The sequence below is a fragment of the Lactuca virosa genome, chromosome 6 (genome assembly GCF_052849685.1).
Source record: "Lactuca virosa cultivar CGN04683 chromosome 6, Lactuca_virosa_CGN04683_v6, whole genome shotgun sequence".
In the NCBI taxonomy this organism is placed as follows: domain Eukaryota; kingdom Viridiplantae; phylum Streptophyta; class Magnoliopsida; order Asterales; family Asteraceae; genus Lactuca; species Lactuca virosa.
Window position 1 is genome coordinate 275,715,932 of NC_136431.1, and position 27,343 is coordinate 275,743,274.

The window sequence follows — 27,343 nt, forward strand, 5'->3', positions numbered from 1 at the left end:
GTTTGGAACGCTCTCTCCTGCTTCTCTTCCCAGTCAAAGGCTACGCCCTTCTGGGTCAGTGTTGTAAGAGGTTTCGCGATACGGGAGAAGTTCTGAATAAACCTGCGATAGTAGCCAGCGAGACCTAGAAATCGACGAATTTCTGTAGGCGTCTTCGGTGCTGACCAGTTCTCAATGGATTTAATTTTGGAAGGGTCCACGTGTATTCCCTCCTCGCTAACCACGTGCCCTAAGAATTCGACTCGTCGGATCCAAAATTCGCATTTCGAGAACTTCGCATAAAGCTTCTCCACGCGCAGGGTTTCTAAGGCTTGTCGCAGATGTTGACTATGCTCCTCCTTACTACGAGAGTAGATTAGTATGTCATCGATGAAGACGATGACGAACTGATCCAAGTAAGGACGACACACCCTATTCATTAAGTCCATGAATACTGCAGGCACGTTTGTTAATCCGAACGGCATCACTACGAATTCGTAGTGCCCATAACGAGTTCGGAAGGCTGTCTTCGGAACATACTCCCCTAGCACTCGTAGTTGGTAATATCTGGATCTTAAGTCGATTTTTGAAAAGAAATTCGCGCCTTGAAGTTGATCGAATAAATCGTCAATCCGAGGCAAAGGATAACGATTTTTGATGGTCAGTTTGTTGAGCTGCCTGTAGTCGATGCACATTCGAAACGATCTGTCTTTCTTCTTGACGAACAAGACTGGAGCTCCCCAAGGTGAGAAGCTTGGTCTTATAAAACCCTTGCTGAGCAGTTCGTTAAGTTGACAGGATAGTTCTTGCATCTCTGCAGGTGCTAGACGATAAGGCGATTTAGCTACGGGAGTAGCTCCTGGAACCAAGTCGATTCTGAACTCGACTTGTCGTTGCGGAGGTAATCCTGGTAGTTCTTCTGGAAAGACGTCGGGAAAATCGCGTACTACTTGAATGTTTTGAATGTCCTTCGTTTCTTGGCTCACATCGACCACATGAGTAAGGAATGCGAGACATTCCTTTCGGAAGAACTTCTGAGCTTGAATGCTCGAGATAATACGAAGGTTCGTGCCGGGTTTGTCGCCATATACTACTAGAGTTTCGCCAGACGACAGATTTAGGCGTACAGCCTTTTCGTAACACATGATGTCGGCACGTTGAAGACTCAACCAATCCATGCCGATGATGACGTCGAAACTTTTAATTGAGACCGGCATGAGATCGATCGAAAATGAATGGTTATCTAAAGTTAAGGTACACCCTATGAATATGCAGCTAGTGCTCTCTGTCTTCCCATTAGCCATTTCTACTGTGAACGGTTCTTTAAGTGCTCGGGATTTTTGCTTAAGTAAATGAGCAAATTTTTGGTTCACGAAACTCCTCTCCGCTCCACTATCAAATAGAATGCATGCATAAGAGTTGTCGAGGACAAACGTACCAGTGACCACTGTGGGGTCGGCAACCGCTTCCTCGTGGCCTATGGCCAGAACCCTTGCCACTCCACCTGCATTTCCTGCCTTCGGGCAGTTCTTTTTGTAGTGGCCCACCTCGCCACAGTTGCAGCAAGCTTGGCCCACACCAGCTCCGGGGACTTGGGTGATTGGTTTTGCTGGAGCCTTGCAGAAGCGGGCAGTGTGCCCCTTCCTGTTGCAGTTAGAGCACTGCATTTCACGACAGGCCCCAACGTGGTGGAAGTTGCACTGATTGCACTTAGGCAAACTTCCTGAGTACTGCCTTGCCGGAGCAGCAGTAGCAGCAGTGGCAGGTGCCATCGCAGCATGAACTGCTACGACCCGCTGCTTCTTGGCAGCCTTCTTCTTTTTCTTGTCATCCCAAATCTTCCGTTTGGAATCAGCGGTTCTGGCGGGTTCTGAGATGGCCAGGGTCGTTGTTGCGGATGGGGTACAAACCCCATGGTCAATGAGCCGCTATGCCAATCGCTTGGCACTATCGAATGTAGTAGGGTGGGAAGCCAAAACATTCCCCTGGTATGGTGGTATCAGCCCCCATATATACCTCTCGATCTTCTTTCCCTCCGTATGGATCATATTGGGACAGAGGGCCACCAGTTCACAGAACCTGGCGGTATACGAGACGATGTCGGAGCCCTTCATGGTTAGGCTCCACAGTTCCTCCTCCAGCTTTTGGATCTCGCCTCTCGGGCAGTACTCCTCAATCATGAGGTCTTTCATGGTATCCTAGCCCATATCATTAGCCACCACTAGAGATAGTGACTTAACATGGCTATTCCACCATGTTAGGGCTTTTGATTCGAAGGTACAAGCGGCAAACTTGACCTTGCTTCCCTCTGGGCACGAGCAGATTTCAAAGACCGACTCTGTCTTCTCGAACCATTGCGAGAGGACAAGGACCCCGCCAGTTCCTTTAAAGGACAATGGCTTGCAGTTTGTGAAGTCTTTGAAGGAGCACTCTCTCGAGCGCACATGAGCTTCAACCTGAATAGAATGAACATGGGTTCCTCCTCCAGTGGAACCTGATGCCTGATATTGTGCCATGGTTGTAGCCACAGCTGCAGCTACAGCAACATTTAGGGCTGCTGTGTCGAACTGAGGAGTAGGTGGTGTTGGTATGGGAGGATTACGTCTTGTTGATTTACGTGGAGGCATGTTTGAACTATAATTTAAGAAGATGAAAACATTGATAAGAATTTAATTAGGAAAATGATGAGAATGACTCCTGGACTAACTCTCCATAGCCGAACAGCACAAATGAATAACACGATTGATTGAAGTTGAAAGCATTTAGATATAATTTCCACAATATTAGATATCTGTCAAAGATACTGGAATTACAGATGTAACAAGTTCGGGAAAAATGACCTAGAAGTAGGTTTTACATCAACCAAGATGGGAAAATTTTGACAGAACTACAACCTAATCAAGACTTTAACAGGTCTAAGGTTTACAAAGATAGGAAATTAGACTAGAGTTTTTACACAACTAGGTTATACCCAAAAGAGAAGTTGATGAGAATCTATCGGCGACGAGAACTACCAGAGTGAGTTCTTGACTTCGACAGAAGGCATTCTATGTCTCTCACACGCCTATCAGATCTTGCTTGTTGAGCTCGAAGTTCCCTGACTTCAGCTCGGGTTTCAGTGAGTTCTCTCTGAAGAGCAGCATTTTGGACCAGAGTCCTTTCATGAGCAGACTCTAGTTGGCGAATGCGGACAGTGTTAACGCCAGAGTTGGCATCAACCTCCACGACTTGGGCGATAGCTGCTCAACCCTGCTCTGTGTTCCGAGCAATCCTACGAACCATGATGGGTAGGACTCTGTCAGCAGAACCTCCCTCAGTGAGGTTGTAGAAGCTTCTGTCTCCATTGTAGGGCATTGGTTGTCCCTGTTCCTGAATCCACCCATTCAAGTTTATCGCCCACAAAGGAGTGGGTCCTTGAAATGCTGGACGAGGGTTTGGGTTTTAATCAGCTGGGGGTTGGTTGTTGACTTCTGGCTCCGAGTCAGAACCATCAGAAAATCCTTCAGCTTCATGATCATCCAAAGGGATTGGGTGATCATCTTCTAGCTCTCCTCCAAGCCATCCAGCATTGCCGTGGTTGGGAAAGTACGGGTCTCCGGGGAGATGGAATCCAGCCATTTAATCTACGCGAGAAAAGAGGTGTAAGATATAACTAAGTAGACGATCTAATTAGATAATTATAAGATGATCTTTATGTTGGGTTATGAGCATTCTAACACTCCTAAGTGTACATGCAACCCTAAATACCTTGGATCTATGTTTTCTCTATTATACATACAATTATGAACATCCAAGGTATTATCCTAATCTAGCATACAAAATAATAAATATAACAAGATAGAATACATACCTCTTTGATGTAGAATGTCTTCATGAAGCTTGAGTGTCTAGTGCCCCAAATGGTTCACACAACACCAAATACACTTGGAATAACTTGAGAGAAACTTGAACACTCCTTGAAATCGTCTAGCCCTCACACTCACACATTAGTGCACGATTTCTTGAGCCATGGGATTCTTTTATATGGTGGCTATTAGGGTTACACCATGTAACTCATAACTTTACCCATTCCTTATGCTCCATGGATTTTAACCTCCATGGAGTATCCATGGGTCACCCCATGGACTTAGTCCAACATAAGGAATCTTGGATCATAAGCCCACATATATAAGAATGAATGATTTACACAATCAACCCATATATTTAATTAGTCTCCTTTTGATCACTTAATTAATTCCAAATTAATTCTTGATCAATACTAATTAAATAACCTTATTAATATATTAGAACTTATAATATATTAACCAACCTTAAGTGTTATTTCTCTCATTATAGTCTATCCAAATGCACGATGCCATGCAACCCAAATGGACCATGCCGGGTCGGGTCAAGTCTTACCAATTATAGTTATGGACTTAGACATTAATCCAACAGTCTCCCACTTGGATAAGTCTAAAACTATTATTGCGTATGACTTCAGGAACCGATCAGCAATCGTAGCTCTCAAAAGCTTCTGTCGAACTCTGACCTTGTCGATGAACTCTGACCTTTGTCAATGACTTGTCCATTAGATAAGGGATCATATATTCCTCCATTCTAGATATCATATGGACTGAGACATGGATTATCAATCATTCTCTCTGTCCATTTGTTGTTTCCCGATTTCCGATTCATGATGACTGACTGATTGAACAAATCAAATCAGTCCTGGCTTGGCCAAGCACTCACATGTATCATCTTTAAATCATCGAGGGGCCCACAGATATCGCTTTTATCCCGAAGGTAAAAGGAATGGATAAACTTCGACTCCTATCGCTTGTTCTACTACTTGTTGAATCATACACAAAGGCACGTTTTATAACATCGAGTTACCAATGCGTTTTCGTGCAATCAATGTATAACCAACTCATAGTAACAACTCATATCTCTAGGTTTGAAGAATATAAGATATTATCGTCTCATGATCACTCGTGATAAAATCCATGAAGTGATTCAAATGAGCGCGGGTTGAATCCAATACTCAGAACTTATGAGCACTCATGAGTGTTGTAGCACCACTTTTGTCCACCAACTTGGACCTCTACAAACCAACCCATGACAGTCTTGATTCATATATACTTCCAACATATGACCGACTGTGGATGGTTTGAATAACTTAATCATTCAGGAAGAGCGACTTAGTTATTCTGGAAGTCAAAACATGCAAAGTGAAACACAAGAATAAATGAATAAAATATGGTATCAAACCCTATGAATATAAATAAACACTTTTATTTATCACCATACTGATTACTCATTATTCATTGTTTCGGTTTTATCAACTTTATACTTGAATTTAAAACAATAGTTGTCCCATGCTCCAAGCATGTACACTATGTTTTCTAAACACTAGTCATGCCATACACCAAGTATGCATACTATGTTTGTCTATGATCTTTACTTTGTAAAATAGATCAATTGAACATCACTCCAATGATCCTCTTTTCACAGTCCCAAATCCTTACTGCAAATGCAAGAATTCCAAATTCATGGCATTTACTGAAATCTGTTAGATTCTAAACTTATATGCATTGATCCTCTTAATGATTATGCACGAAGTCAGAAAGACTTGACAACAATCATTACAGAGCATTCCAAAGGAGATCAGCTCCTTGGAAACATCCTTCTTTCATTAAGTTTCCTAATCTTACACAGATTGAATAATTTCTAACTTTGAAACATTTCCATATTCCATTTTGACTATCACTTCTGAACAAGAGTTGCCTCCTTACAGATTATGTCAATATGGTCCTTCCAGAATTAACATTATACTTCCAACTGTCCTTGAGCAACCAATCTTTGGTAAACCTTAGATTGTCCTCGACAATTGCTTAATCATTTTAGTCATATCCAATTCTAGACCTTTTCCCTTCATAATGCCCCAGGCATTTGGAAAATTTTAGAAAGGATGAATATAACACATGTAATCGATCCTATATCCGAAGCATATGGGACACGATTCATGATGTCTCACATAAAGACTAAACCAGTCTTTTGCTATAATATTTCCATTTCAATTTGCCAAGTTCTCAAAATTCAGATTATGAAAAGGGATGCCGTAATCATAATCGAATTTTAGAACGCAAATAATGGACCCATATATAGAATTTCCTTATGTTGAGCCATTCCAACATGAAATTCATATATATATCCTTGATTAAATACGATTAAAATCTCAATCTAAGCTTTTAGAATTGAAATGAAGTATAATTTCCTCTCCCTTAATTATAGCAAAACAACTTTTTCAACCCGTGCAACCTCACGAATTGAAACTTTTGTTTTCTATAATTAACATTGCTAACTTGCAACCTTTGTCATAATTATCATGCTCCCACTAACATGATGATTATTAGCATAACACTTATGCTCCCACTAGCTTTGACATGTACTCAGAAATCAGCTGACTTTCTTACCAAAGTTCAGATTTCTGATACTAGATTGTTTTGATAAAACTTTATCAAAATCATACACCTCTCTTAGATAGCTCACATGTGTGTCTAAACAATTTAAGAACTATGAAAAGGGATGCCGTAATCATAGTCTCAATTGTTTAGACCTTTGCCACTTCTTACAAGTGCATGTTAGTGTGCCGGTAAACCACACACGCTCCAATAACGACTTTGAGAATGCAAATATCACAATTGCTATCTAGCTAAAATCTACTTAGTGAAAGTGTTTCCTCACCATCATTTTCATGAATCGGAGAGAAACCTTATGACACTTAGATTTAATAGTGTATGTGTTCTTATCCATGTGAATTTGTCAAAACCATAATCACAAGACAAGGTTAGTGACAAATCCAAACTCATATTGATTAAACTTGTGCAATCTTAAATTCTTGCCATTTGGCAGCTCAGGTGCCTGCCATTGCTTCCAAGTAGTTGTGCAACCAATTGAGAACTCTCAGAACTCCTATGCAAAGCCAACTTGAATAGGCACAAAAATTTCAACACGATAGGTTATAAACCTCAAGTCGTGTGCTAGTGAAGGACTTTAGGTTTTATTCTTGATTAAGTCTTGAAACTTTCAAGAGCTTTAAGACTCCCACTGTCCTCTTGACATATAAGACTCCCTTGTCAAATATTCAAGAGATAGTGCGGATTCTTTATCAAGACTAACACTTTACACAATTGGCCTAAGTTGGTCTCTGTTTTATCCAAAACATCACAACTTACCAATTTCAAATGTACAAGAGTAGATAACCTTTTACTCTTACATTTGACTAGTGTTAACAAACCCTCTTTAAGATATGTCACTCAAGTTACAATCTTGGAGTATGACTCTAAGAATTGTTTTGGAACGAAGTATGACTCATCTTTTTGATTTAACCATTTCAACAATTCATGACTCCTCTTCTTAGTCATAAGAATGCACTAAGATGACTTTAGAGGACCAATTGTGATATGGTATCTTAATCATTAAGATGATCATAAACATGATACTAAAGTACTCTCCCATCTTTTCAGATTTGAGAAACTTTTATCTTTCTGCCATACTTTGATTCTTCTTATTCGTTCTGTCTCACATTGAAACTTCTCCAATGCTACAGACTTATACTTAAACTTATAAGTATAACCATATTTACTGAACTTAAGTAAATCATGACGAATAGTCTTCTTGATCTTTTGTGGTGGACTTGACCAGTGCACAAGAATGTGTACTCGATCCCTTAGTCCTTTCCTTATTCACATAAGGAATTAGTCTTAATTTTCCAAGCTGAAAGTTCTCATTCATCATACTGTACAACTTGCATGATTCCAAGTTTCGGTCCAATTGAACCTTGGGTGATGAGAATCATTCCTTATTTGGTAATATTAGACACTACCACAACCGAAAGAATCAAATCCATTTTTCCAATATTGCTATCAATGGAATCTTATAAGCAACAACTTTTCACAAATGCCATTGTAAGGATACTTAAAATAAATAAAATCAAAACCTTTTTCTTTTATTTTAAAACTTTGCGGAAAAACTTATCCTTACAATCCATATGAAAACCTTGTTGTTATCTATTCCTAAGCAATATAAATATCATAACTCTTAAGTAATAGCCCAAAATTCTGATCACCGAACCATGCGATTGAAATCCATCTTCGCGATCAGAATCAGCATGTACTTAATAGAGTTAGACAATGGACTTTACCTAAAGTAGAGCCAAACTTATTGACTTTAACATCCTTAGGTAAATTTGGCAGCTTCGTAACCAATGCCCCTTCCTTTGGCAATAGTTACCTATGGACCCTTGATAATGAGACTATCTCAGACTTTGCCTCTCTCTTTACCATTGGGTCAACCGAGTTGACTATGGCCGATCCCTTTCCATTGGGAAGAGAGAGCTTTACTGGATATCCAATGTCATCATTTTCAATGTCCATAGCGTTTTAGGAAGTTGATCTTAGCAAATAGATAAGATCATTAAGGGTCTTGTCTTAGTCTGTTTCATAGGATTCCCAAAAGAACTCACTATGTGACTTAGAAAGTAGTTGAGCCACCAACTTTCTCAAGACTTTGACACCCAACTCTCCCGACTTGTCAATATGTGACTACATCTCCAAGATGTGATCACACCTAGACCTTGCCTTGCCAATAGGGCTTGAGTGACCTAAAACTTTTTAGGAACTTGTGGGTTAGGGAGAATAATTGGAGGAGGTGAAAGAAGTATGATATCCATGGGACATCATCTTCATTTAGGAAAGCTTGTTTCAAGAGATTTGGGAAGATCATAAATGTCTAGACCAGACATCTTTTTGGGAGATATTCAAGATAGTTGATTTAAAGTCCTTAATATGACACCCAATATGAAATATTAAGGCTAGGACCCAACAAACTATTTTATAACTTAGAAGAGGGATGCCGTAATCCAAGCTATAAAATATTGAAGGTAGGTGAATGACGATTCACCAATTTCCACCATGAAAAACGAAATAATTTATTAGGTTTTAATTGGATTTGAAAGTCCTAGATCTTTGAGATTCATTGAACTGTTCAAAGGCATGTTTCAATCTCGAGTGTGCCCTTCAGGTTTTGTGACTGGGATGCCGAGGATCACAAAACAAGGTGTGAATAACCATGCAAATATACTTGATACTATAACATACTGTTTTCTACTTGTATTCCCCCCCCCCCCATTAAAGCATTTAAAATCATTTAAAACATTGATTAAGGGGTATGAACTCACTTGTAGTTGGTGGTTTGGATGTATTGAATGATGTAGGATGCTAAGTGTCAAGTGAAGACTTGTACACACACAAGGATCCTATTTAACATATATGAATATAATTAGTGATTATAACCACTAATTATTGAATTGAAACCACCTTAGGGACTAGTAAACACTTATTTTGAAGTTTTACAACCATATATGATTGTATATAAGGGGTATATGTCTTTACAAGGGAGTGTATGGTCCAAATACACACTATTTGTGTGTGTGTGCGGCCAGGGTGTGTGTGTGCGGCCACACTTGGTGTGTGCGGTCGTACACTTGTGTTGGGTTATGAGCATTCTAACACTCCTAAGTGTACATGCAACCCTAAATACCTTGGATCTATGTTTTCTCTATTATACATACAATTATGAACATCCAAGGTATTATCCTAATCTAGCATACAAAATAATAAATATAACAAGATAGAATACATACCTCTTTGATGTAGAATGTCTTCATGAAGCTTGAGTGCCTAGTGCCCCAAGTGTGACACCTCAAATGGTTCACACAACACCAAATACACTTGGAATAACTTGAGAGAAACTTGAACACTCCTTGAAATCGTCTAGCCCTCACACTCACACATTAGTGCCCGATTTCTTGAGCCATGAGATTCTTTTATATGGTGGCTATTAGGGTTACACCATGTAACTCATAAATTTACCCATTCCTTATGCTCCATGGATTTTAACCTCCATGGAGTATCCATGGGTCACCCCATGGACTTAGTCCAACATAAGGAATCTTGGATCACAAGCCCACATATATAAGAATGAACGATTTACACAATCAACCCATATATTTAATTAGTCTCCTTTTGATCACTTAATTAATTCCAAATTAATTCTTGATCAATACTAATTAAATAACCTTATTAATATATTAGAATTTATAATATATTAACCAACCTTAAGTGTTATTTCTCTCATTATAGTCTATCCAAATGCATGATGCCATGCAACCCAAATGGACCATGCCGGGTCGGGTCAAGTCTTACCAATTATAGTTATGGACTTAGACATTAATCCAACACTTTATCAGTTGCTTCAATACTTGTTTAGTGCATACCAGTTATATGTAGTTAGGATAGGATAGACCTTCGAATAAGTGATCCTAACCCTAAGCCCCCAACCCAACGAGGACAGGACACAAAGCAAAGATGCACATATTCTAAGTCTATGACATCCTAGTACATATAACCTTAGTGTATCCACTAAACGACTATTGACATACTAATAAAAATCTATTTAGTTCTTAGATAAGTAATTACTGTAAGACCAAATACCCCTATGGTATTTCTTTGTGGTTGTGTTGGTAAGTTTTTAGACTTGTTGCCACATCACAACCATTCTTGGGCATGGGCTAATCACTCCTCGGACCAGCATAGTTGATCAGGCTATGTCATTCCCAGGATTGACCATACATCCCCAAGCTCACTTGTGATATTCAACAATCGTAATACTTTTGTTCTTGTCATTGTGACACTGATTTTAGTATGAATGCAGGCACGTATACTTACTTAAATATTTTATTATTTAAAAGTATAAACTCTTGGTCAGAGTGTTTTAATCCCAATGTATTTATAGTTAGTATATCTTTTATGGGTTGATATACTATATTCACATGTGTGTTCTTTCATAGTAATAAGACACCAAAATATGTAATCAAAATAAAAGACGAGTCTTGTATGTGCTCCGTCTTCTCAAAACCTGGTCATCGTACCTGTCTACTGGTGACCTGAGAATACAAGTTATTTTGAAAGTGTAGATCAGCATAAAGCTGGTGAATTCATAAGTATTTTAATGTCATTACCCTGATTTGGAAAGCTGTTATGAATGCCATGTAAATCTTTAAATGAAACATTTGATATAAGTGTGAAAACTCTAGAAAATCCCATATTTCCTACTAGTATAAAAGTAGTCTTCTACCAAGACCTGAATGTTTTGAAAGTAGTCTTCTACCCAGACCTGAATGTTTTGAAAGTAGTCTTCTATCAAGACCGTGATGTTTTGGAAGTAGTCTTCCTGTAATAAAGATGGTTTTTCCCCTATATGACTACTATTAGTAATATATAGTCTACCTCATCGTTTATGTGAACGTATCACAAAATAAAAGTAATAGGGAAATATAATCATTTAAGTATTATCCTTTGGTAATAGGATAACCACGACATAGTAAATGCCGAATAGTATTAACCGTAGGCATCCGTAGATGTGCATTGTCCTCTGTAGCTAACAACAGGGAGTAGAATGGTTAGTCCCGTAAAGGTACACTTGTAAAAGTATTAACCGTAGGCATCCGTAGATGTGCATTTACCTCTGTTGCTAACAGCTGGGTGTAGGAATGGTTAGTCCCGTAGAGTATCCTTTAGTACTAGGATAGACAGATCTAATCTACACGTATACTATGTAATAATATCTCATTATATAGTATCTAGATAAAGTATCCAGGTAAGTGTATCCATGTAAGAGGATCCATGTAAGTATATCTCTTCATATAGCATTTAGTATAGACTCATGAATGAACTGACTCTGGTGTAATTCCTTGTAATAGGAATAATGTTTTGTATCCCCTAAACTATCCCTATAATAGTTTACTGGAAAGTAATTGATGTCCAGGAAGGTTTTTACACCCTTGCTACTCAAGAGTGTGGGAACGGAACGAAGAATGAATGCTTTCATATCAATACATATATATATGAACATAAGTGTATAGATATTGTTTTGAATAATAAGTTGAAAGAGGTTTTGTAAAACATTTAAGGGTTTTGAAACAATAAGTAACAATGACTTGATGTCATTGTTTATAAAACATTTCAGAAGTAAATCCTTTGATAACAAAGTATATCAGGACAGAAAACCATTTCGTGTATCACATTTTGAAGTATGTGAAATCAGTTGGCTGAAAACACAGTTATAAATCATATGTGATTGATACTATAACATACTGTTTTCTACTTGTATTCCCCCCCCCCATTAAAGCATTTAAAATCATTTAAAACATTGATTAAGGGGTATGAACTCACCTGTAGTTGGTGGTTTGGATGTATTGAATGATGTAGGATGCTAAGTGTCAAGTGAAGACTTGTACACACACAAGGATCCTATTTAACATATATGAATATAATTAGTGATTATAACCACTAATTATTGAATTGAAACCACCTTAGGGACTAGTAAACACTTATTTTGAAGTTTTACAACCATATATGATTGTATATAAGGGGTATATGTCTTTACAAGGGAGTGTATGGTCCAAATACACACTATTTGTGTGTGTGCGGCCAGGGTGTGTGTGTGCGGCCACACTTGGTGTGTGCGGCCGTACACTTGTGTTGAGTTATGAGCATTCTAACACTCCTAAGTGTACATGCAACCCTAAATACCTTGGATCTATGTTTTCTCTATTATACATACAATTATGAACATCCAAGGTATTATCCTAATCTAGCATACAAAATAATAAATATAACAAGATAGAATACATACCTCTTTGATGTAGAATGTCTTCATGAAGCTTGAGTGCCTAGTGCCCCAAGTGTGACACCTCAAATGGTTCACACAACACCAAATATACTTGGAATAACTTGAGAGAAACTTGAACACTCCTTGAAATCGTCTAGCCCTCACACTCACACATTAGTGCTCGATTTCTTGAGCCATGAGATTCTTTTATATGGTGGCTATTAGGGTTACACCATGTAACTCATAAATTTACCCATTCCTTATGCTCCATGGATTTTAACCTCCATGGAGTATCCATGGGTCACCCCATGGACTTAGTCCAACATAAGGAATCTTGGATCACAAGCCCACATATATAAGAATGAACGATTTACACAATCAACCCATATATTTAATTAGTCTCCTTTTGATCACTTAATTAATTCCAAATTAATTCTTGATCAATACTAATTAAATAACCTTATTAATATATTAGAACTTATAATATATTAACCAACCTTAAGTGTTATTTCTCTCATTATAGTCTATCCAAATGCATGATGCCATGCAACCCAAATGGACCATGCCGGGTCGGGTCAAGTCTTACCAATTATAGTTATGGACTTAGACATTAATCCAACACTTTATCAGTTGCTTCAATACTTGTTTAGTGCATACCAGTTATATGTAGTTAGGATAGGATAGACCTTCGAATAAGTGATCCTAACCCTAAGCCCCCAACCCAACGAGGACAGGACACAAAGCAAAGATGCACATATTCTAAGTCTATGGCATCCTAATACATATAACCTTAGTGTATCCACTAAACGACTATTGACATACTAATAAAAATCTATTTAGTTCTCAGATAAGTAATTACTGTAAGACCAAATACCCCTATGGTATTTCTTTGTGGTTGTGTTGGTAAGTTTTTAGACTTGTTGCCACATCACAACCATTCTTGGGCATGGGCTAATCACTCCTCGGACCAGCATAGTTGATCAGGCTATGCCATTCCCAGGATTGACCATACATCCCCAAGCTCACTTGTGATATTCAACAATCGTAATACTTTTGTTCTTGTCATTGTGACACTGATTTTAGTATGAATGCAGGCACGTATACTTACTTAAATATTTTATTATTTAAAAGTATAAACTCTTGGTCAGAGTGTTTTAATCCCAATGTATTTATAGTTAGTATATCTTTTATGGGTTGATATACTATATTCACATGTGTGTTCTTTCATAGTAATAAGACACCAAAATATGTAATCAAAATAAAAGACGAGTCTTGTATGTGCTCCGTCTTCTCAAAACCTGGTCATCGTACCTGTCTACTGGTGACCTGAGAATACAAGTTATTTTGAAAGTGTAGATCAGCATAAAGCTGGTGAATTCATAAGTATTTTAATGTCATTACCCTGATTTGGAAAGCTGTTATGAATGCCATGTAAATCTTTAAATGAAACATTTGATATAAGTGTGAAAACTCTAGAAAATCCCATATTTCCTACTAGTATAAAAGTAGTCTTCTACCAAGACCAGAATGTTTTGAAAGTAGTCTTCTACCCAGACCTGAATGTTTTGAAAGTAGTCTTCTACCAAGACCGTGATGTTTTGGAAGTAGTCTTCCTGTAATAAAGATGGTTTTTCCCATATATGACTACTATTAGTAATATATAGTCTACCTCATCGTTTATGTGAACGTATCACAAAATAAAAGTAATAGGGAAATATAATCATTTAAGTATTATCCTTTGGTAATAGGATAACCACGACATAGTAAATGCCGAATAGTATTAACCGTAGGCATCCGTAGATGTGCATTGTCCTCTGTAGCTAACAACAGGGAGTAGAATGGTTAGTCCCGTAAAGGTACACTTGTAAAAGTATTAACCGTAGGCATCCGTAGATGTGTATTTACCTCTGTTGCTAACAACTGGGTGTAGGAATCGTTAGTCCCGTAGAGTATCCTTTAGTACTAGGATAGACAGATCTAATCTACACGTATACTATGTAATAATATCTCATTATATAGTATCTAGATAAAGTATCCAGGTAAGTGTATCCATGTAAGAGGATCCATGTAAGTATATCTCTTCATATAGCATTTAGTATAGACCATACGCTCCCCAATTAAGGAGATTCTGGATACATGAACGGTCATGGCAGGTAGTGCCATGCCCCGTACGTGGCTCACATAACTGAAAAAAAACTGTATATGTAATGAATGTGCTAGCTGTATTGTATGTTCTCCCCCTGTCTAGCCTGTATGTTTTGTTTCTCATCACTCTGTATTGTATTGTAATGTACTGTGTGTACTAGCTGTATTGTGTGTTCTCTCTCTAACTAGCGTGTATTGACTCATGAATGAACTGACTCATTGTATGATTCATTATTCTAGTAATAGCATTTGTAACTTCCTAAACTACGCCTATTGTAGCTTACTAGTAATATGTTGTGGATGCATACCCTTGCTACCCAAGGGTATTGAATTGACTGGAAGGAACTTTTATGACTATATATGTATACATGATATATATAACTAATATTTAGACGACCTTCGGACGGATAACCGATACCCTAAAGCCACATCCCAACGAGGAAAAGGAAACAAGGCGAGCTAGCCGTTCTAAGTCCTTTAAACATTACTTATATAACTATACATATATAGGCATGCATTTGATAGGATATAAGTGTAAAAGAGTCTAAGTAAAAGCATTTGTTATGTAAAAGAGTTTGTAAAACATTTTGATGTAAAACAGTTTAGTAAAATAGTTGAAAAGTAAGAAAACCACTTGTTTGGTAGTTATTAATCACATGTGATTGATATAATAACTATAATAGATCAACTTGTATCCCCCCCCATAAGAACATTTAAAAAAACACTTAAAAGGTTAATTAAGGGGTATGAACTCACCTGTAGTGAGTAGTTTGGATGAACTGAAGAAGTAGGATTGCTAGGAGTTAAGTGAAGACTTGAACACACACAATGATCCTAGTTGACATATAGTAGTACATATATGTATCCAATTAGTCTTTAAACAACTAAATAACAAAGTTAAGACATCCTAGGACATGTTAAACACCTTATATAGGTGTTATAAGTGCTAAGGATTGCATCTAAGTGTTGTAGGACAAAGCCATTGAGTTTAGGGTTCAAGGGAACCCCTTTCATGAGTTTACGGTTTTGAGACCTCAACTCATTGAGTTTACGGTCGTAAACCCATGAGTTTACGGCCGTAAACTCATACTTCTTTGACCATTTGTTGATTTGAAGCCTTATAAGTCCTTAGAAGTGTTTCCACTTGAAGTATAAGCTTAAAGAAGAGGTTAGGGCACCATTTCACTCCTAAATGGAGTTTACGGTCCTAAGACCATTTCCCTTTGGGTTTACGGTCGTAAACCCCTATGGATTATGGTATTTTGATGTTTTCAAGTCCTTAACATATCAATGAAGGGATCCATGATAGTTACCAAGGCATAGGAAGGGACTAGGGTCACTTTGGCCCCTAAATTAGGGTTTACGGTCCAAGGTGTTCTTGGACCGTAAACACCTTTGATATTGGGTTTCTATGGTGTTTTCTTGATGTATGGAAGTATAACAAGCTCTATGATACTCTAGGATAGAAGTACTTACAATATAGAAGCTTTAAATGAGCCAAAAGTCCAAGAACACTAGTGTGTGTTCTTGGTGTTCTTGGTGAAACTTGAAGATCAAGCCTTTTGGACAAATTTTTCGGATAGAAGTGTGTTAAAACACTAGATTAAGTGATATACTAACTTTAAAGGGTTAGAAACACTTACTAGATTGAAGATCTTGAGAAATCTTTGGAAGATACTTGAGAGAGTTTGAGATTTGTTCTTGAAAAGGTGGAAAAATGGTATAAATGACTAAGTGTCACTTATATACCCCCTTCCTTGGGGTTTATGGCCGTAAACACCATTGTTTAGGCCGTAAAATCCAATCTTTTGATGTGTCGGGACTTTATTGTTGCACAATAAACCTTAGGGCATCCTCTCTCCTGATATCTCCTAAAGTGTTAATCCTAAAATACTCAAACTTATTCCAAAAAGTCTGAAAATTAGCAGTAACTGTTTTGACTTCTAATGAATTGAAATGTTAGACATAATAGAAATTTCGGGTTGTCACAAAGGACGTGTCTCAAACTTAGCCTAACAAATTTACAAGTAATAATACTGAAAATCTTGTTTATGATTTGCATGAATCCTTTATAAAATAATACATATTAATACATGATTCACAAGTTCATTATTCTAGTTTTGAAAACTGTTTCCACGAGTTGATTTCTTAATCGGTTGGTAAAACTGTTTTCCTTGTTAAAAGCATACTGAAAATATAAATATTTTAACAAAATAACATATTTTGAGCACAAGTTTCCTTGTACTTTTGCTTGTATTCCCCCCTGAAAACATGAAAAACTCGGAAAAAGCGTAGGGGTAAGAACTCACTGTTTGACGTGGGATTCGAGTGTAAGTTGCTAGGAATTTTGCTGAGTGTCAAATAAAGCCTCGGACACAAACGGATCCTATTTAGCATGTAGAAGTACATATATACATTAGGTGAGGGCATAACACTATTCGTTATGGAAGGAAACCACCTTAGGGACTAGGAAACACTTAAAACTAAGTGTTAGAATCGCATGTGATTTGAAAATGGGGAGTTTGTGGTCGTAAAAGGAGTTTACGGTCCATGGGTTTACGGTCCATGGGTTTACGGCCCATGTGTTTACGGCCCATGTGTTTACGACCGTAAATACTTTGTGAAAGATGCGATTTTTGGTGTTTCAGGGTCCTTTCTAGCCTTCTGGAAGTGTTCTAAGTCTCGTTTCCAGGCTTAGGAGGGTGTTGTGGCAACTTTGCACCACATAAATAGAGTTTATGGTCAAGGGAGATTGCCTTGGCCGTAAACACCCTTCTGGCCACGATTTATAGATGTTTAACAAGAGATTCTTGTATCCAACAAGCTAAGGGTAGTGTACTTACGTAGTGGAAGCTTGAAAAGGTGGTTAGAGTCCAAAAACACTAGTGTGTGTTCTTGGTGTTCTTAGTGAGAGAGAAAATCTAGAAAAGATGAGATTCATGAGATTGGAGCATGGATTTACCACTAGAAGTGAGATAGAAACACAATCAAGGTGAAGAATCACTTACATTCTTGAGGATCCTTGAGCAAAATCGAAGTTTGTAGAGAGAGAGAGAGAGAGTAGAGAGAGAAAGCTTCTGGAGTGTGTAAAGTGAGAAATGAAGGCCACTCATCCCTTATATAGGGGTGAGTTTACGGCCAAGGGGTGGGGTGGAGGGTTTACGGCCTTGAACAGTGTTTACGGTCGTAAACAGAGTTTACGGTCGTAAACTGAGTTTGCGGCCGTAAACTCCTCTCGAAGGGTTGTTTGGCCCGAATGCTATGTTTTGACTTAGAAAACCTCGTTTTCTAATACGAAACTCGATCGAACTGAGTTTAGAATATTCCGTTAGACCAAAAATAATAATAACGTGAACGAAAATAAATCCGAATTGATTTATTTAAACGTAAAGTCCTTCCCCAAACTATCAAATTTGACGGAATTAAATAAAAACCCAAATTTGATTAACGGAAATTAAGTAAGGATAACGGAAAAAGTTTCGGGTTGTCACAGTTGATCAGATCCTGGCCGCAGTAACAACTAAAGAACCACAGAATACTGAAGTTCCTACACCGCAATCTCTAGTGGAATGTGTGGAAATTCTCGAAACCAGGGAAAGGATGCTTGCTCAAAGAGTTAGTCTCAAGATTGAATTGGGAATCTGAGACTTGGATAATCTCCGCACTGCTGATCACAAGGAGTTCCTCTCAGCTGCAGAAAAGCTCATCAAGGAAATAACTGCATTGAAGGATGAGTTCAAAGTATCTCTGGAAAAACAAGCCATTCACTCCAACAAGTTGGTCGAAGAAACTCACAATGCTTATGAATCCAGTCTTGCGGTTCTTCAATCTACCATCAACGGCTTACGGAGATCCTTAACTGCCAACTCAAGTATTGATGAGATCTTGCGGCTTACAAAGGAAATCTATCAATTACTTTTCAACAAAGAAATTCCCAACAACCAGCAGCTTTGTGAAGAAATGAAGTCTCAATTTAAAGAAACTTTTTCAAAAATTGATGGACTTAAACAGTGGTTTGAGGAGCAACAAATTGTTACTTTCTCAAAAGGGGGAAGTGAGACTCCTCCGCACCTTCATCATGAACAAGGCCCCTCACACTCAAAGACTCCTTCAATTCATCAAACTCCTCCAAGAATCCAACCTACTCCTTCCAAAGAACAAGACAAACCTCCAACTCCACAACCATCTCCACAACAAACTCCACTGCAACAAGATCCTCATCAATCTCCACATCAGAATCCTCTGCAATTCAGAAATTTGGAGCCCATAATGTCCTCAGATCATTCAAATGACTCACCGACCACTCTTCAAAGAAAACGAGACTGGAGGGCCACGAAGTTTGCTCAACAAATATGGAGGGCACATGGATTTGATACAACCATGGATGAGTCTTTAATCAATTCTTGGGTAAACCCTACCCGAAGGCTTCTAGATGACGATTATAGACCAATCGTAACTTACGTTGAACCTCCATCTGATGGATATTGGGACATACCAATCTCTCCAAACTCCAAATTTTTCCCTGTTTTTGAGCCTTTTGATCTCAGCCTTCCTGATGATCAAAGACTCCCCCTTGAATTCGAACGCTTAAATCAGTTTGATGCCAAACATAGTACTGACTTTGAAAAGATCTGGTCCAACGACAGACCAGAGGGGGTTAAGAATTATAAAGTGAGGAAGTTCATGAAGACTGATTTTGTTCAGTATACCCTCACCAGGAGAGGAGATGACTATATCAGAACGCAGGCTGATTTCCCCTGCATGAACCCAGAAGAGGTTTTTCTGATTGCAAGAGTTTTTCAAGTCAAAGCCGAAAAACATCCGAAGATGAAGATTACGTGTGAAAAAGCTTGTGAATTTCTCAAGGCATTAGTATGCGATTTTGGGAAAATTGATGCCGAAATTCACCATGTCCTGGCCAAGAAGTTCAACTTTCCAGACTTCGAGCCTACACCAAGCTTTATTGAAGGTTATCAAGACATGTCACTCGGAGCAACGAATTATCCGGAGTTAGGATTTGTATACAAGAAAACCAACAATGATCTCAAGTACTTCATTCCTGTAACCGCAATGCATAGGTTGACCAAGAAGCAACTGGATACCACCTTGGCTTCGGTTCAAAGATCCAAGAATACAACTGAAGAAGTGAAGTTTGAAATCACCCAAAGAATCCAGTGGCTATGTGAAGTAAGGAAGTTCTGGTGGATCATTATCATATTCCTAAAACTCAACAAGTGAAGAAGAAAGTTGAAGAGGTCACTTTGGGGGAAATTGTTAAAACAAAAAAGTGACCCTCTTAAACTTAATGATCCGCAATCTTGTTTTGTCTACCGCAATTGGAGATGCTACCGCAACTGTAGTTTGTCTACCGAAGTTGAAGAAGTTGTTTTGTGAACCGTAGTGAACAGCAACCACTAACGCAATGAAGAATGATGAAGACTTTTTAGTTACGATAACTGACTTAGCGTTTTAGCTTAGCTTTATCCAGTGAACCTTGCATGGTCACTTAAGTCAGTAGAATATTAATTGTTTATTTCAGATGTAACTTTTTGGGACTCTATAAATAGAGACTCCCTTCTTCATGTAATCGTATCCACTTTCACGATCTTTTGAGCTAATAATGAAATACAAAGATCATTCTCTCAAATCTTCATCTTATCTAATATCCGAAATCCTCTTCATCTTAAACTGTTCACATTTACTAACTTGTGTTTGACTACAAACCTTGTTACGAAACAGTTTGATGTTTACTTGATATAACTTGTTGTCATTTACATTTCCTTTACATTTCCACAACTAACTATCTAACACTTCTAACTTATTATTGTTGAGCTAACTTGATCATTGATATTAATATATTCTGCAACTATTACCTTGTACTAACGTTTGTTCAAGTGTTTTTCAAAAGTTTTTCTCTCAACATTTAATTTTAATTTTATTTGTAACATCACATTTATATATCTAAACATATTTGAAATAATTTAGATATATTATGATAATAATTCAAAGCTCTTTCATTAAAAGTGCATATTCTTACGCACAATGTATGTACAAGTATGTTAACGTGAGAAGTTCAAGTTAAAACTTTCAACTTTGTAAAAGCCGTCATTTGCAACTCTTCTATTTTGCAAAATAATATTTTCCATCAATTTACTTTTTAAAATATCACTTTCACCTTCACCTCCCCCCCCCCCCCCCCCCCCCCACACACACACACCCACCCACCCACCCACACCCACCTTCAATTTTGTAAAATGTTACTTTCACCCCTTCATTTTCTAAACTTTCATGTTTATCTCCCGTACCCGTAATATCATTATTTCCTCCTTTACTTTTCTAATACGCAACAAAAACACGTAAAAATCCACGACAAAACGTGAGCTCAATTACTAGTGTAATACAAGCATCATACCATGCAACACATCTCATTCATTCCAAATGCTTCAAATTCATATTAGCATTTCATAAGCCTCTCAATTTTATTGCAATAAACATGCTCTCTAATATCACATCATGATTGTTTCAACGGTTCCACTAGAAATCTATTAAGCAAAGTAACGAGATCAAGATGATGTCATACGGAGTCATGGAGATTTGACTTGGTTCCACTAGAAATCTAAATACTTCTAATTATACAAAGTAACGATGATGTTTTGAGATTTATGAGAGGGATTTCCTTATGAGTGGATGCAGGGAAATTGGTAAACAAGTCTGAACTACAAACATAAATGCTATAAATATAAAAAGTGACACATACACGTTACATATAAATTGACCCTACCTCAAATATAAAAAGTTAATCGTATAAGCCAATCACCTATGGAAGAAAAGCTTGTATTTGGATGGAATAACATCAATACAGACATATACACATTACACATAAATTTTCCAGTCAGAATATATTATATATATAAACGATCATAATCATCTTCGTTAATAAAATTATATCCAAAAGAAGAAGAAAAAAAATTGAAATCCTAGACTTGTATTAGCTTTAGCTTGCTCCATACTTGAGTCTCTCCCAAATGAAGGGCTGGAACACATACATAACCTGAGGTGAACTCTTGAACAGCAAAGCCACACACACACACACTGCAGCTATTGCCACCATTGACAGCATTGCTGGCTTATATATTGCCAGTGAAGACCGGCCACCACCATAATATGACAGTTTCCGCTCACACCGGCTGCACGATTTCTGTACCACCACCACTACAGCCTTCTCTGTTTCGAATCCGGTGACTTTATGGGGCTGCTCAGCCACCACCGGAGGAGGCATGTCCACAACCACATGCCCCTTCTCTGATCTGTTCTTGTTCATCTTTCTTTGAACCAGATGAATGTAATTATAATGGCCTCTCATTGATGCATAATCATAAGGTGTCAAACCACTACTATCCCGAGAGTTCCTCCATGCTTTCAGTCCCACCTGAACCAAAATCAAGATTTTATTAATGTTAACAACTTTCTTTCTTCAGGAACAAGAAAATATAAGCACATGTCTTTTATCCCAGAGGTCAAAACATTTCAAAAAAGGTAACAACTAGAAAACCCTTCATCCCTGAGGTCAAAAGATGCTAACAACTTTCTTCAAGAACAAGAAAAACCCTGAGGTCAAAATATTTCATAAAAAGTTAGTTAACCTTCAGGAACAAGGAAAACCCAAGAAAATCCTTTATCCCCGAGGTCAAAATATTTTTCATAAAAAGTTAGTTAACAACTTTCTTTAAGAAGAAGAAAATCCAAGAAAACCGTCAAAACACACATATTATTTTTATGGCATTGTAAGTGGAGAAAAAAAGAAAAGTACCATTTGAGGATCATCTGTTAATGCATCTAAAACACTCTCTGAACCATCTTTACCAGAAGCAATATGAAGAGGAGTCAATCCACCAGGCCCCACAGCATCTGCTTTAAACAGATTTTGTTGGTGGTAATTCAAGAGCAACTGAACCATGCGGTTGGAGTTTCGCCTCACGGCTCGGTGGAGCAACCCAACTTCCATTAAAGCAGCTTCAACCGAGCCATCATGATCATCTACTCCCACTGTCCCACTCCCACCCAAGATGATGGTCAACAGTTTGTTGACCACAGCACACCAATCATGGTCCACTGAAAACTCTATCAGCCACCTGAATCTTTTAAACGAGAAAACATCTGTATTTGGACCCATTCTCAGCTTTAACTGACTTCTATGAAGAAGCCACCCCATCTCATTTACAAACTCCAATGCCCCTCTTCTTGCCTCCGTTTCTGTATCACTCTCCAGTGTACAAATTTCTGAGCAAACATCTTCTTCTGCAACTATGAATGGAAAGAAACTGCTGCTGAGGCTATCATCTTCAATCTAATCAAACACACACAATCCAAAAGGTTATTTAAGTAAGATAGATTCAATTAACTACAAACAAAAGAACCTCACCTCTATGAATCCTCTCCCAGAAATATTAGGTACAGAGCAACAGAAGCTAAGGGACTGGATGTCTTCATGCTTCATCAACGAATCTGTTGTATCTAACAAGTCTGAACAGCTTGTCTGAACAAGGTAACTCCCTTCTAGCACACATAGCATCCTACAACACGAATTTTGACATTAAATTACTTGCTTGCCCTTATTTTGTCATTAAGACATTTATTTGAGCATGAAAGATACCTTGAGGTTGACCATGATATGTTGAAGCCTTTAACAGAGAATTGAGTGTTGGCAGATGCAGAAACTGCTATGGGTGTGATGCTCAAGATGCTGGAGTTTCTATGGCGTTTATTTGGCAAAGCTGTGTTTAAAACAATCTGACCTGTAACACATGAAAATTTTGGATGAGTTAAAGTGAAAAGAAGAAAGAATTAAAAACATGTAAACACAGACAAGAACTGACCATTGCAAGAAAAGGCAACATGATCAAGAACCCTAGTATAAACCCATCCTGTTCTCCAGAAAGAATTATTGGAAGCATCCAAAAGCTTCCTCAAATGAGTGCTCAAATCATAGCAAAGCTGCATCATAACAAAACACTTGTAAGTTTGTTTGATCCATCATAACAAGATTTTTTCTGAATAGACTGAATTCCAGAAACAAAATTTAGGCATCTTGATGAAAAATTTTACCTCATCCCAAGAGGAATTGTCCATTCGAAGATAAACTGATAATATGATACATCCAGGCCGAATGTAACCTTCGATATCAGTAGGACTGTGTAATAACCAGTCAAGAATCTGAAATTTACACAGAATTAGTGAATCTGATCTAAAAATAACCAAAACCCAAAGTCTACAAAAGTTTTTGTACCTGGTTCCGGAGAACAAGAGGCAACTCATTAGGATCTTTTCCAAATAGCTTGAATACAATTCGGTCTGTACGACTCTGCAAAAAAAAAAAACAAACTCTTAATACTTGGTCAAGAGGCAACAAACTTTTGGGGCTATTTTCAATGTTGGGGATGATGAGGGCATTTAATTAAAAAGATAAAATTTATACCTGTGGTTCCCCACTGGAACTGGATGGTGACTGTGTTGCTGTTGAAGCAGAGTTCCCACTTGTCTGAGGAGGGTGTCCACGTAACCACAAAGGCACATTGTCTATGTTTTCAGCTGTCTCCATACCATCTTGAGATTCATCATAAACCATGTTCAAATCAATGTTGTTCAATTTCATCTTTCCAACTCTACCCTCCATCCCACCATTATTAGCTTCAACTTCAATGGGAGCTTGAGCTTTGTTGTTTGACGGATATGTGATCTGGCAAGCAGCTGGAGTCCCTCTATCCACCATTAAAGGATTCACAATTTCAATTTGTCTGACAGGCTGCACAGACTCCTCCTATAAGTTAGATACATATCTCCATCGGATAATTAAATGTCAATAAAAAGTTTTCACCTTTTCAGGGGTCGTTGCAAAAGATGTTCCAGCATCCATTCCAGATGAGTTTTTCTCATTCACATTACCAGCAAGACTGGCGATGTTTTTCAATAGATGACTCAGCAAATCTTGATCTTTGTTTTGCTCCGATGTATTAGCTGCAAAATTTTCAACTATATATATATATATATATATAAACAACTCAAATTCTAATACATCATGATAAAATCTTCTTACATTGTAGATTAGAGAGTATCCTCAAGAGACTAACAAGCAGATAACTACAACTTCTTTCATCATTCAGCGACACTCCACTAACTGTGTTTTCTGGATGTGTCTTTCTTCTTCGCCTGTTATGTCCTGCTAATCTCCTGCGACAACTTCTCTTTCCTTCATCAAACTCCTCAAGTGCATGAAACCTGCCCACATTATACATCATAACCAGAATTAATTTTATAAAAAAAAATAAAATGTTTTTAACAAACAAGAAACTGACCTGCTGCACTGCTGACAAAATCTTTGCAACACATTTGCAACCAATGCTTTGGTGGCCTTGGAGTGCAAATTGCAAACTTTATGTCTTCTATGATAATCTTTTGCACCCGTCAAATCGGTTTGACAATCATCCACCTGACAAACTGCACGATTTGATGAAGCTGGGGCTACTTTAGTCTTTTTGCCACTCTTCCCTTCCCATCTTTCCAAATCGTCTTCTGTTATAGGGTACACTTGGCCTCCAAGATTTAAGTTAAGACCTCCCACTTCATCATCATCAAGAATCACAACTCTTCTCCTTTTTTCCAATTCCCTTTTTCCTTCATCTGAGCAAGATGAAGAGCCACCTGATGTAACAGGAAATAGTTGTCTGCTTCTGCAATCGGATGGAATTGTGTTTAATGGGGTGGCAGTGAACAGATCGCCATCCCATTTCCAGTCGTTTAAATCCCATTCCATATTTCTCTTTCCGACACCCTCCAATTCCGGAACCACGGGACCATAGTAATGATGAGGATTTCCCCCAAATCTAGCCTCCATTGATCAAAACTCACAGCTCACAACTAACCAAATAGATGGCTTCTTTTTTAGGGGGGGATTTCACGATCTTAAGATCAACTTCATGGAAGCGGATTTTGGATCTGCTTAATTGATCGTAAAATAAAGAAGGAATCTTTTTTAGGGGAAATTCCAACCAAACAAAAGAAAAGATTCTCAATTTCCTTCAAACAAATCCTGAACTGCACCTATGAACTAAGAATCCTAACAGAGCAACTTTTGTTAGATTATTACGCAGAAACGAAATTCTCTTGGTTAGGATCATTTCGTACCTACCTAAATATCACGTAAACAGTACATCAACACATCCAAGAAGCCAAACGACAACCCACATGCCACAATAAAAAAAACCCAGCTAGGAAACCCCTTCAAAAGTACGAATTTACCTGAAATCAGAAAAGGACAGAGCTTTCATCTCATCAAGGCATCAACAACTACTACTTGGAGTTGATATCTTTTTAGTTCGTATGGAGAAAAACAAGGAAAGGGGTTTAGTCTTAAGGAGTTGTTGATCTTGAAGATGGAATTGAGAAAGAAGGGAGATCGCCGGCGATATGGTGACGGAGTTGTGGGGGACGGTGGAGGAAAGCTGCAAGAAAAGGGTAATTTGGAGGGGGGAAATGAAAAAAGTGGGGAAGAGGATCAAGTTGAAGGACGTATGTGTCCAAAGAAAACTGGTTGTAGGACATGTCGATGGAGACCATTCTATTGTGGTTCGAGGGCATATCACATAGTGCAATGTCCTTGTGAATAAACAGGACATATGACATATGTCGTAGTTTTTATATTTACTTTTGTATTTATTGGACAATGTTGATACATCATGTGTAAACAAACTTTAGAATCTTTAGTTTTTTTTTTCTTTTATTTAATCTCTTTACTTTCAGAGTCTTTATTATGATAAAGGAATTAAGAATGTATAAGTATAACCACTACTTAATGTGAAAACAAACAAAATTGCATCTCAAAAGAGAAAGAAAAGGGTGATAAAATGGATGAACCTAACCTTAATTTTAATCTTATTATATGATTATTATTTTTTGGCCTAACTTTATCTTGCATATAATTTTTTTTAAATAATCTCTAAATATCATTAAAAGAGAAACATTATGACATCATCTTAAACAATCTAGGCCTTTTCATTGTATTTCAATCCTATGTTTTCTATCCTTAGATCAAATTGTTGACATCATCTTCCCCAAATTGAATATATTTAATTCTAATACAAGCTTTCCAATTGTCAAACAAAATTAACTTACATCCGTTGAAATGGAATGTATATAATTCCAATCAAATCTTCCCATATTTTAAATCTTGAATTTCCGGTTATAAAGGTTTTAATATGGTCAACTTTAAAAACATATTAGTAACAAACTATTTCAATTAAGGAATTAATATCAACCATTAATATAAATTTGTTTATATTAGTAAACCATTAATATAAAATCCGCTTTAATTAGGAAACCATTAATACCAAAAAATCATATTCAAATTATCACATACATATACGATTCATCATTGAATCCGCGACTCACACTTATTTTCAATCATTGCTTTTCTTCAAACCTTCTTCTACAACATCATTCTTATTGTCTATAA

At 37.6% G+C, this 27,343-nt stretch overlaps 1 protein-coding gene across 3 annotated transcripts; it reads right to left on the reverse strand.

Annotated features, from left to right (window-relative positions):
* Positions 1-21,653: 21,653 nt before the first annotated feature.
* LOC145120069 (squamosa promoter-binding-like protein 1) lies at positions 21,654-26,495 on the reverse strand. Of its 3 annotated transcripts, none has more exons than XM_079055856.1 (12): positions 26,131-26,495; positions 25,188-25,827; positions 24,929-25,110; positions 24,710-24,849; positions 24,311-24,637; positions 24,122-24,196; positions 23,941-24,048; positions 23,712-23,829; positions 23,489-23,630; positions 23,258-23,408; positions 22,646-23,182; positions 21,654-22,264 (listed from the first exon to the last, which is right to left on the reverse strand). In XM_079055856.1, exons 2-12 carry the CDS (start codon positions 25,724-25,726, stop codon positions 21,830-21,832), a joined length of 2,754 nt encoding a protein of 917 aa, XP_078911982.1. In that variant the 5' UTR covers positions 25,727-25,827; positions 26,131-26,495; the 3' UTR covers positions 21,654-21,829. The 3 variants fall into 3 exon arrangements, with proteins under 3 accessions (XP_078911982.1, XP_078911981.1, XP_078911980.1); XM_079055855.1 differs by having other exon boundaries at positions 25,188-25,948; positions 26,021-26,495; XM_079055854.1 differs by having other exon boundaries at positions 25,188-26,495.
* Positions 26,496-27,343: the final 848 nt, after the last annotated feature.